This window comes from Myotis lucifugus, unplaced genomic scaffold (genome assembly GCF_000147115.1).
Source record: "Myotis lucifugus unplaced genomic scaffold, Myoluc2.0 scaffold_959, whole genome shotgun sequence".
NCBI lineage: Eukaryota > Metazoa > Chordata > Mammalia > Chiroptera > Vespertilionidae > Myotis > Myotis lucifugus.
In genome coordinates, this window is record NW_005872007.1 from 77,105 (window position 1) to 88,861 (window position 11,757).

Here is an 11,757-nt window from a genome sequence, read left to right on the forward strand (position 1 = left end):
AGTCAGAGCCCAGATTCCAGGGCCTCTGCTTCCCCTCTCTGTAGTTCTGAAGTGCCAGGGATGGGAAGCTGGGTGTCCTCCCTTTTTCCCAGGGTGCTGTTGCTGTCAGCACCTGAGGGTTCCTCAGGCTTTTGTGGCCCCTCTGCTGGCCCAGCTGGATCTGTTAGGGGAGCCACCCAGAGCTTAAGAAGAAAGCAGGTTTCTGTGGAGATGCCAATGCAAAATTTCAAGATGGTGGAACCACTTTTTAGTAATTCTAACCTGACTGTCTATTCAAGGATTTCACTGAGAGCAAAGTGATGGCGTGGTCTGTGCCAACCCTCAGAGTGGGGGGTTCAGCTGGGGGTGTGCTGGCACGATCATTTACCAGTATGTCTGCAGGTGGAGAGGCTCTGGTGGTGTGTGCCCAGTACTACCATCCCCGGGCAAGGTCCTTCAGGTGATTTCATTTTGCTATTTCATGATTGCATTGAAGAAAGAATAAGACAGGAGATCTAAATTGCTTGGGAAAGTCCAAACGAGATAAAAACATAAGGTAAAGACAGAAAAAGGCAGATTTCCTCCCTTGGTTTTAAGCAGCTTGAACGCAGAACAGAAAGGGGAGCACAGACCCCAGAAGAATGGGAGTTCCCTTCCCCTTCCTGCCACCAGCAGGTAAAGGAATGTGTGAGGGGTCAGGGTGCTCCCTCACCTGTCCCTCCAGGGCCACATCCTCAGCCTTGGGAGCCTCCTCACACTGCACTGCTCCTAGGGCTGAACCCCACCTGCTTCCTCTTTACCCCCGAACCCCCTGGGCTGGAAGGACCTGGAGGAGTTGTAGGCTTTCACTGCGGCACGTGAAGCTGGACCTCATCACCCACCAAGGACAGTGGCACAGACCCAGAAGCCAGAACAGACTGAAGACCCCAAGCAACAGGGAGCTCAGCAGGGGAGCAAGTGAACCATCATGGCCCCAATGCCAGCTCAGTACTCATCACACACAAACACGCATGCTCTCAACACATGGAAGCACGTCAAAGGCTTCATTCTGACAAGGCTACAAAGGACACTGCCTAAAACCACTAAGTCATAACCTGTGCTCATTCAAATGGTACCTTTGCAGCCTTCGCTTTAAAAATAACTCTTTTAAAAATTGGGGTGACCCTGATCAGCAAGGCTCAGTGGTTTCATGTTGACCTATGAATCAGGAGGTCACAGTGCAATTCCAGGTCAGGGCACATGCCCGGGTGGCAGGCTTCATCCCTAGTAGGGGGCGTGCAGGAGGCAGCCGATCAATGATTCTCATCACTGACGCTTCTCTCTCTGTCCCTCTTCCTCTCTGAAATCAATAAAAATACATATTTCGAGAAAATTGTGGTGAAATACACTGACTGGCCAGATTATTATGAGCACCCCATCAGTACAATGAAGTGAATTAGTTATACAAATCCTATCTAATAAAAGACAAAAAGGGTAATTAACTGTACCTCCACTACGCTTCCCATTGTCTAATCAGGGTGATATGCAAATTAACTGCCAACATAGATGGCAGTTAATTTGCATACATAGGCACAATGATGGGAGGCGAAAGGGGAAGGATGGAAGAAGCCACCTGCCTCTGACGGTGATCAGAAACCCAGGCGGCAGGCAAGAGCCAGGTGGCAGGGCAAAGGCGGAGAACCTGGGCCGCCTTTGCCCTGCGCAAACTATGCAGCTGGGAGAGGGGCACCAGGCCGCTGGGAGCAGGGCGGTAACTTCCTGGGGTGGGCGTCAGGCAGCCGGGACCAGGGTGCAAACTATGCAGCCAGGAGAGGGGCACCAGGCCACTGGGAACAGGGCGGGAACTTCCCGGGGTGGGCGTCAGGCAGCCGGGAGTGGGGCCAGAACTTTTGCCCCATAGCTGCTTGCTCATTCACTTACTCATTATTCACTCACTCACTTAGCAAACCCTCTCAGGTCCCTGGCACCAGGCCAGGCACTGAAGTTGAAACAGGGTAAGACAGAGCTATGTCCTCAAGATGTTAGTAATTCAGTAGGGCGAAGCAGGCACATGAAGGAGGCAGTTGTACGCACAGACGCACTGTACTGGATTCGGTGAGGGCTGTAACTAGCGCCGACTTTGTTCTCTTGATAAAATGGGGCCTCGGGAGCCAGGCCGCCCCAAGCCTGTAGGCCTGTGCCTAGGCCAGGAGTGGCCGGGGTCCCGGAACATGACAGAGAGTGCAGGTCAGGCTGAGGGGTCTGGCCCCACCCCTAACTCCCCACCCCCGAGTGCACAAATTTTGGGGCACCGGGATACTAGTAATAATAATAAAACCTTAAGAGTATTTGCTTAGGAAGTTTTCAATACTCAGTATTTTTGGAAGTGTCAATGAAGTACTGATGAGGTGGTCATAATAATCTGGCCACTCAGTGTATATACAACACAGAGTTCACCATTTTAACCATTTTCCAGCGTACATTTCTGTGGCATTTGATACATTCCCACTGACCTGCACTCACCACTGCCCACCACCTGACTCAATACCTTACGCCAAGGCGCTGCACTCCTGGGAAGTAAGGGTGAGGGACTTCCAAGGGCAGCAGCGGAGCTGGTGACGTCTCTTTGCCCTAAAGGCCTGTACCCCACAGGCTCTCGTGATGAAACAACCATTTATGGGAAAACAACAATGGTTCTCTCCTGGGTGCTACACTCATGAGCACCCCCAGAGCCAGAGGAATGAGTGTCTTTAATAGACAAGGGCGGGAGGACAGCCATCCTATGCTGGCGCCCTGTGGGCCAGGCCAGCATAGAGCTTCATTGTCTCCTCTCATGAGACACGCACAGCAATCCTGTGAGGGAGCTTCATTGCCCCCATTTTGCAGATAAGAAAACTGAGTTTTAAAAGAGGCCGCTTGGACAGCAGGTGGAGGAATGAGGACTCAAAGCCGAGTCTAAAGAGTCCACCACACCATCCACGCAAAAGTTCCTTCACACTTTGTTCCTGGGCTGCCAGCTAAGCACTAGGCGTGGGAACACCAAGATGTCCCGGGCACTGTCCTACAAGGGCTCACAAACTACATGGAGTGTCCACATCAGGGGGGCTTTCCAACCCCACCAGCCACCCTGGTCTATGACAAACATTTGGTCTGAGAGGGTCCCTGCCACAGAAACCACTCATGTACTCCACCAGGGGGCAGTATCCTGCCCATGACCCTGAACTCCCAGAGCAGAGATTCCCGTTTTGCCCACCCCTGGATAGCCAGGACACCCAACCACAGAAAGAACTAACTTCTCACCCAGATTCACAGTTCAATGAACTGACTAGGTTTGAAGCTGATGGGATCCCTTGAAGAGAAGAAATATCCAGCTGCTTTCAACAGCCTCTCCATGATGCTTAGGAATGTTGGTCAGAATTGGAAAACGCAGCCCCTCCCCAAACCAGCCCAAGGCCCTCCTGTGCTCTGCAGAGCTCTAAGAACACTTTTCCCTGCACTCTCAGGTGCACGCCTGCTGGTGTGGAGCACAGGACCTGGCTTCCTGTTTGCTGGGCGCCCAGGCTCCCTGTTGCATCACCTGCCACTCCACCCACCTTCCCCTGGCCAACTGCACACCTTGTCTGGGTGCTAGGAGTGTCCCAAACATGAGAGGGAGAAGGAGAGGCCCGAGAAGCAGACAGTTAGCAACCCCTGCCCAGGGAGACAGAGAGCGGACTCCACCCATCTGCCCGTTTATGACAGGAACGGAGGAAATCATGCCCAGGCTACTATTACAATGGAGGTCAGTGACTACTGGGGAAGGCTCCTGCCATTCAGAGCTTTCAATCCCCCACGGACGGATCTAAGACATACTCTGGGGGTCAGCGTGCTGTCATCTGGCAGTTCCTGGGACTGTCCACATGGGAGCTGAGAAAACTGGCAACACTAACTTTGTAGTTCATGTCTTGACTTCAAGGCTGCCAGATCATTCATGTTCTTCTTGGGGAAAATGGCAATGGAACAGTTCCAAATGGCCCTTGAATAAAACCCTATTGACTTGGGTGAGGATGGGCTGACCCAGGAGAATCAGAGCCAAGGGCTCAGCTCCCTGGATGAGGGAGAAGCTGCAGCCAGGCTGGCTCCCAGGCTCCAGGGGCTGCTGCCTACCTTCTCACAGCTGCTCCACCCCCTAGCTCAGGTTGTTGGGTTGGTTCATCCTCTGGACCTGTGAAACCTCAAGGGCCATGTTCTCCCCCAGCAGCTCCTCTAGGTACTTCTGGGAGGTGTCCATGGTCCTAGTTCAGGAAGAGGGGAGGGGTGAGGCTGTGCCTCGGGGCACCCTCTGGGCAGGCCCCGTCCCCATACATTTACCCTTATTCCCCCAGGATGAAGACCCCCCATGCACTGCTCACTTCCAAAAACATAGCTGCACAGAAGAGACTCCAACACAGGGCCCAGCTGGGAGACCTACAGCCAGTAAAGGACATGCTGACCCACTGACCTAGGACGTGATGAGGACTCTGAGTGGTGTTTCAGCAAAGTGACCCACAGCACAGGGCTGTAAAGTAAGTGATATGATGCCAGGCAGCTCTCTGGCCCCTCAGCAGGTTTAACTGTCTCAGAAAGCCCGTATGGACTCCCAAATCTCAGCTCAACTCACACCATAAACACCAGCAGAGACACTTTTTTCAACAGACATCCATCTACATTCCACCTCGGAGAAAAGCAACAGTCAGGCCTATCCATTTTCTAATATAAATATACTAGAGGCCCGGTGCACAAAAATTTGTGCACTGGGGGGGAGAGGGGGCCCCTCAGCCCGGCCTGTGCCCTCTTGCAGTCTGGGACCCCTCAGGAGATAATGACCTGCTGGCTTAGGCCCGCTCCCGGGTGGCAGAGGGCAGGCCCAATCCCTAGGTGCAGCCCCTGGTCGGGCTCAGAACAGGGCCGATTGGGGAGTTGGGGCGCCACTCCCTGTCATGCACAGAGCAGGGCGGATTGGGAGGTTTCGATGCCACCCCTAGTCACGCTCAGGGTAGGGCCGATTGGGGGTTTGGGGCACCACCCCCTGTCACACTCAAGGCAGGGTCAATAGGGAGGTTGCGGTGCCACCCCCTGTCACGCGCAGAGCAGGGCCAATCAGGGGATTGGGGCGCTGCCCCCTGTCACGCACAGAGCAGGGCCGATCAGGGGGTTGGGGAGCTCCCCCCTGTCACGCACAGAGCAGGGCCCATCAGGGGGTTGAGGCGCTCCCCCCTGTCACAGAACAGGGCCGATAGGGGAGTTGGGGCACCGCCCTCTGTCACCCACAGAGCAGGGCGGATCAGGGGGTTGGGGTGCCACACTCTGTCACACACAGAGCCGCAGGGCAATCAGGGGGTTGGGGGCTGATCCGGGGGTTGGGGTGCCTTCCCCTGTCACGAACAGAGCAGGGCGGATAGGGAGGTTGTGGCCCCGCCCCCTGTCACACACAGAGCCGCAGGGCGATCAGGGGGTTTTGTCGCTGCCCCCTGTCACCCTGATCCCGGTGCTGGGAGGCCTCACGGCTCCGCTGATCCCGGTGCTGGGAGGCATATTACCCTTTTACTATATAGGATAGAGGCCTGGTGCACGGGTGGGGGCTGGCTGGTTTGCCCTGAAGGGTGTCCTGGATCAGGGTGGGGGTCCCCACTGGGGTGCCTTGCCAGCCTGGATGAGGGGATGATGGCTGTTTGCATCTGGTCACACCCCCTTCAGGGTGGGGGTCCCCACTGGGGTGCCTGGCCAGTCTGGGTGAGGGGCTGAGGGCCGTTTTCAGGCTGGCGGGTGACTGAAGCTCCCAACCTGTCCTTTTTTCCTTTTTTTTAAAATTCTGGGCCAGCTTTAGCTCTGAGGCTCGGCTCCAGCTATGAGGCCTCCGCTGCTGAAAGCAGGTTTCTGGCCTTTGTTTACCTTCTGTATTTGAAACAATGTTGCGGTCCGGCTGGCTGAAGCCTGGCTGACTAAAGCAGGTTTCTGGGGGTTTGTTTAGCTTCTATATTTGTTACAGTGTTTCTTAGAGTTGTAGCTCAGAGGCCGGCAAGGCAGGCGGGGAAGCTTGGCTTCCTCCATCACTGAAGCAAGCAAGCCTCATGTTCCGCTTCAAGCTGCCTGGCTGATGGCCGCCATCTTGGCTGGCAGTTAATTTGCATATCTCCCTGATTAGCCAATGGGAAGGGTAGCGGCCGTACGGCTAATTACCATGTTTCTCTTTTATTAGATAGGATATATATACTAGTAGCCCGGTGCATGAAATTCGTGCACTGGGGTAGGGGGGAAAAGGGGCCCCTCAGTCTGGCCTTCACCCTCTCCAATCTGAGACCCCTCAGGGAATGTCCAACTGTCTGTTTGTGCCCACACTTTTAACAGATAACAGCTCCATTGTTGTTTGTTTCTTATGCTTAAAACCATTGGAATTAGTAGGTATTCAAAGTGTGTATACATTTTTGGGGGACACCCTGTATATCTCTAGTCAGCGGTGAAAGAAACCAACAGCAGATTTGGAACCCCCAGACAGGGAACCTCTCTCACTCTCCACATGTCTCCCCACTTCACTTTCCACCTTCGTGGGCAGCAGGAGAATCAACGTTTTCTCTCAATTCGGAAAAGCACGTCCTGTCACCCGCTGCCCGGCAGGAGTGCGCTAGGCCCCAAGCAAGCAAGGCTCAGTCAGGGCAGCCTTCACTCATGGGTGCTGGCACCCAAAGTGCACATTCCTCCTGTACAGTCGCCCCGACTATCTCACTGTATCACTGAGAGGACGGAATTCCTCTTCGCCTCTGGGTTCTTGATCTTGAATGCTGACCGAAGGCACCTCAGCGAGGGCCGCTCGCACCCACCAGGGGTGTCTGTCTGTACCTGCTCCTGCCTCAGCACCTGCATTAACCCCCCAGAGGTGATCTCGTAGCTGCACTGGCCTCTGTGGGAACAGGGCATCACCATTCCGCCCTCTCACTGTCATCTCACAGGTGCCCACCCTCAGCACCCAGAACACCCAGACACTCTCCAAAGGACGTGAGCGCATCAGAGAGGAATTGTGCATATCCTGTGGGGTTGTTAGGCATGTCGGGTTGATGGAAGTGCGGTGGAGAGGCGGGGGGGAACTTGTGCATGCCTTGGTTTGCAACTGTTGCAGATGCGGGTGGGTGACAGTGTTCTGGGGGGTGTTCGCACACCAGGGGGGTTGTGCACACCGGAGGCCTCTGGCTTTGCAGATCCGCAAACTCCCGTGGTGCGGCCAGGAGGACATCAGTCTGGCCCGCCATGGTGGCTGTCCTGTGATCCTGCACCTTCTGGGCCAGGAGGTGGATCTTGCGCAGCCACTCCTGGGCGCTGATGGCCTGCAGGCACTACTTCAGCTCAGCCTTCAGGCTCTGCTTGGCGTGCTCACAGCTGTCACCACCGCCATGTGGGGAGAACAGGCCACCCTCCGCTGGCCTGCCTCCCCTGTCCAGAGGCTCTCTGCGCTGCTCACCTGCCCAGAGTGACTGGAGCTGGGCGAAAGCCAGGCGTCCTGCCCTGCCCAACCCCGGCCGATCCGCCCCTATGCGTTCTTCCGCCCCACCGGGAAGTGTCACGGATCCAGGTCCCGGGACCGCAGACAGCCTCAAACGCTGCTGCCTGCCCGGCAGGGTCACAGGTCCGGGTCCCGGGACCGCGGACAGCCTCAAGCGCTCCCCCCCGCCCGCCAGGTCACGGATACGGGTCCCAGACTGCCGACAGCCTCAAGCACTGACCCCACCCAGCAGGGTCACAGATCTGGGTCCCGGACCACGGACAGCCTTGCCCGCTGCCACCCGCCTTCAGTATGCAAATTAGTCACCATCTTGTTGCTTCATGGTGAGGGTCCCAATGGGTTGCCTGGCCAGCCTGGATGAGGGGATGATGGCTATTTGCAGCTGGTCACACCCCCTTCAGGGTGGGGGTCCCCACTGGGGTGCCTGGCCAGTCTGGGTGAGGGGCTGAGGGCCGTTTTCAGGCTGGTGGGTGACTGAAGCTCCCAGCCTCTCCTTTTTTTCTTTCTTTCTTTTTTATTCTGGGATTTATTTACCTTCTATGGCTGTCACTGGAGCTGAGAGCTGGCTTTAGCTCTGAGGCTCGGCTCTAGCTCTGAAACCTCAGCTGCTGTAAGCAGGGATCTGGGTTTCTTTGGGTTCTATAATTGAAACACTGTTGCGATCCTGCTGGCTGAAGCCCGGCTGGCTGAAAGCAGGTTTCTGGAGCCTGTTTAGCTTCTATATTTGCAACATAGTTGCTTAGAGTGCAGCTCAGCAGCCGGCAGCGGCAGGCGGGGAACCTTGGCTTCCTCCATCACTGGAGCAAGCAAGCCTCCTGTTTGCTTCAGCTGCCTGGCTGCCGGCTGCCATCTTGGTTGGCAGTTAACTTGCATATTGCCCTGATTAGCCAATGGGAAGCGTGTCAGAGGTACGGTTAATTACAATGTTTGTCTATTATTAGATAGGATATCAGAGTTGAAGGGAGAGGGAGAGATAGAAACATCAATGAGAAAGAATCATGAATTCGCTGCCTCCCACAGGCCACCCCTGGGGATGGAGCCCACAACCTGGCATCAGCACTGGCTGGGCAGGCCCTGTCTGTTTTGAGGGCTTTAAGTGGTGCCCACTCAAGCCACTGAGCTAAGCAAGTGACTCTTTGTCATCAGCAGGTCACTGTATTGGCAGAATCACCAACCCAGGAGCAGAAAATTAGAGAAGAACACAACATAAACCAAAAACTGCCCTTGCCGAAACCAGTTTGGCTCAGTGGATAGAGCATCAGCCTGCGGACTGAAAGGTCCCAGGTTCGATTCCGGTCAAAGGCATGTACCTGGGTTGCAGGCACATCCCCAGTAGGGGATGTGCAGGAGGCAGCTGATCGATGTTTCTCTCTCATCGATGTTTCTAACTCTCTATCTCTCTCCCTTCCTCTCTGTGGAAAATCAATAAAATATATATATATATATATTTTTTAAAAAACCTGCCCCAATCTTGTACAGGTGGTGTGACAGTGTCTGATAGTATAGTCTCGCCTGGTGGGAGGAGTGCACCTGCTGACAGGTATGGGACTTGGCTGAGCCCATTTCCTTAACAAGGAAGGGGTGCGGCTAAGAGTCTGTACTGGGTTTGAGAGCTGAGTCTAGGCCTCTCAGTTCCACAGTCGCTCCACTGATATGGGTCCTGGAAATAAATGGCTATTTGGATGAGCTTTTGTTCAACACACAGTTCCTATATGATTATAAATGAAAAGTAACCACTTAGCCCTGGCCAGTTTTGCTCAGTGGATAGAGCATTGGCCTGCAGACTCAACAGTCCCAGGTTCGATTCCACTCAAGGGTATGTACCTTGGTTGCGGGCACATCCCCAATAGGGGATGTGCAGGAGGCAGCTGATTGATGTTTCTGGCTCTCTATCCCTCTTCCTTCCTCTCTGTAAAAAAACAATGAAATATATTTTTTAAAAATTAACCACTTAATTCTACTATTGTCTACATTTCTAAATTTTTTTCCCCATCAGCCTAATTACAGAAATTTGATTCATTCCTTCTAGGTAACAACACATTCATTTTATTTAGTGAAGACTCACCTAGAGAGCTCATGTCAGGAATTCTTCTCCCCATCGACTGTGGATAGTTCATACATTAGAACACCTGAACTCCACCAGTCAACTGCCTAAAAAAAAACCAAACAATTTGATAGAACATTAACTATTGTGCAATCTATAAGAAAAATGAACAAAGTAAAGCTGTATATTTGGAAAATACTTTATTTTATTTAAAAAATATTTTTATTGACTTCAGAGGGGAAAGGAGAGGAAGAGATAGAAACATTGATGATGAAAGAGAATCACTGATTAACTACATCTTCCATGTCCCCCTACCCCACTGGGAATTGAATGTGCAAACTAGGCATGTGCCCTGAAAGGGAATTAAACCATGACCTCCTGGTTCATAGGTCAGTGCTCAACCACTGAGCCACGCCAGCTGGGTCACCTAAACTTTTAAGGGTCCCCACCCGACCTGCAACCAGAGCAGCAATGAGCAGCAGCAGCTCATCCCAGGCTGAGCCCATGAACCTGCACTGAAGGCCACCTTTTCTCTGATTGTCCAGTGAGCTAACCGCAGCCCCACTTTGGCTCCCTTATTTCCCACAATGTTCCTAGAGCCATAGGAGCCCTGCTCTGCTGTTGCTTGTTCTATTCTGATACCTACCTGTTTTCACTATCCCCAGCTTCAATAAACGTATTCTCAAAATCTTCTGAACTCATGCTGTGAAATTTTTTCTGCATGAAGTAAAAAATCAAACACTACAGGGCAACCTGAGGCCTACCGCCTCTAGGTTGTTTCCTGTTCTCACGGTTATGCCTGGGACATCTTCTATAAAGACAGACCAAGGCATGGTTTTGCTTACATGGTTTGGGAGAAAACGTGATGGCCCACACTCACTTTGGTGTTTTTGAGTCAATTCAATCTTTTTTTCTTTTTCTTTTTTAAAACATCCATGAGCCTTAACTGGGTTGGCTCAGTGGATAGAGCATTAGCCTGCGGACTGAAGGGTCCCGGGTTCAATTCCTGTGGAGGGTACATGCCCTGGTTGTGGGCTCCATTCCCAGTAGGGTGTGTGAGGGAGGGATCCGATTTAATGATTTTCTCTAATCAAGGATGTTTCTATCTCCCTCACCCTTCCTCTCTGAAATCAATAAAAAATATACTTTAAAAAAATCCATGTGAGAGAGACACATTAACTGATTGACTCCCACAGTCACGCTAACCAGGGCCTGGGATCTAGCCTGCAACCCACATACGTGCCTTTGACCAGAATCAAACTCAGGACCCTTTGGTCCACAGGCTGGTGCTCTATCCACTGAGCCAAACTAGCTAGGGTGAGTCAATTCAATCTTAACACTATTCCTTTTAAAATGAAATGTTTTTAATGGTTTCTTAGAGAGGGAGAGGGAGAAACATCAAAGATGAGAATCATTGATCAGCTGCCTCCTACATGCCCCCCTACATGCCCCCCTACTGGGATCCATCCCCCAAACTGGGCATGTGCCCTATAAGGAATGGAACTAGTGATCTCTTACTTCATGGGTCCAAACCCATTCATTGAGCCACACCTGCTGGGTGCAGTATTGTTTTTAATTTTTGAATCAATTACAGATGTACACCATGTTCCCTCTGCCCATTCCCCCTTTGCCTTCCTCTATCCTGCCCCCATTGCTTGTAGGACCTCACCACATTATTGTCTGTGTCCATGGGCTATGCCTATATGTATATAACTTTTTAAAAATATTTTTTTATTGATTTCAGAGAGTAAGGGAGAGGGAGAGAGATAGAAACATCAATGATGACAGAGAGTCACGGATTGGCTCCCCCTGCATACCTCCTACTGGGTATCAAGCCTGCAATCCAGGCATGTGCCCCCAACCAGAATTGAAAGCAGGACCCTTCAGTCCACAGGCTGATGCTCTATCCACTGATCCAAACCAGCCAGGACTTAAATGTGTGTGTGTGTGTGTGTGTGTGTGTGTGTATATATATATATATATATAAAATTAGAGGCCTGGTGCATGAATTCGTGCATGGTTGGGATCCTTTGGCCTGGCCGAAAATCAGGGCCAAAGAGGGCCATCTCACCTAGTCCAGGGGGAGGGACCATGGGAGGTTGTCTAGCCACAGGAGGTTGGGTGTGGGAGCGTACTGAACCCCAGGGGCAGCTCCTATGTTTAGCTTTTGTCTCCTGTGGTGAGTGTGTGTCATAGCGACCGGTTGACCAGTCATTTCATTTGGTCCACTGGGAATAATGGT

The 11,757-nt window shown here is 52.6% G+C and overlaps 1 protein-coding gene across 1 annotated transcript in view; it reads left to right on the forward strand.

Moving 5' to 3' along the window:
- The window catches only part of LOC111824136 (zinc finger protein OZF-like), a 60,782-nt gene that overhangs the window by 41,057 nt on the left and 7,968 nt on the right, over positions 1 to 11,757 (forward strand). The window contains exon 4 of the mRNA XM_023747736.1: positions 7,091 to 7,096. Within this exon, the coding sequence (XP_023603504.1) occupies positions 7,091 to 7,096 (6 nt within the window). The remainder of the gene's footprint in view (positions 1 to 7,090; positions 7,097 to 11,757) is intronic.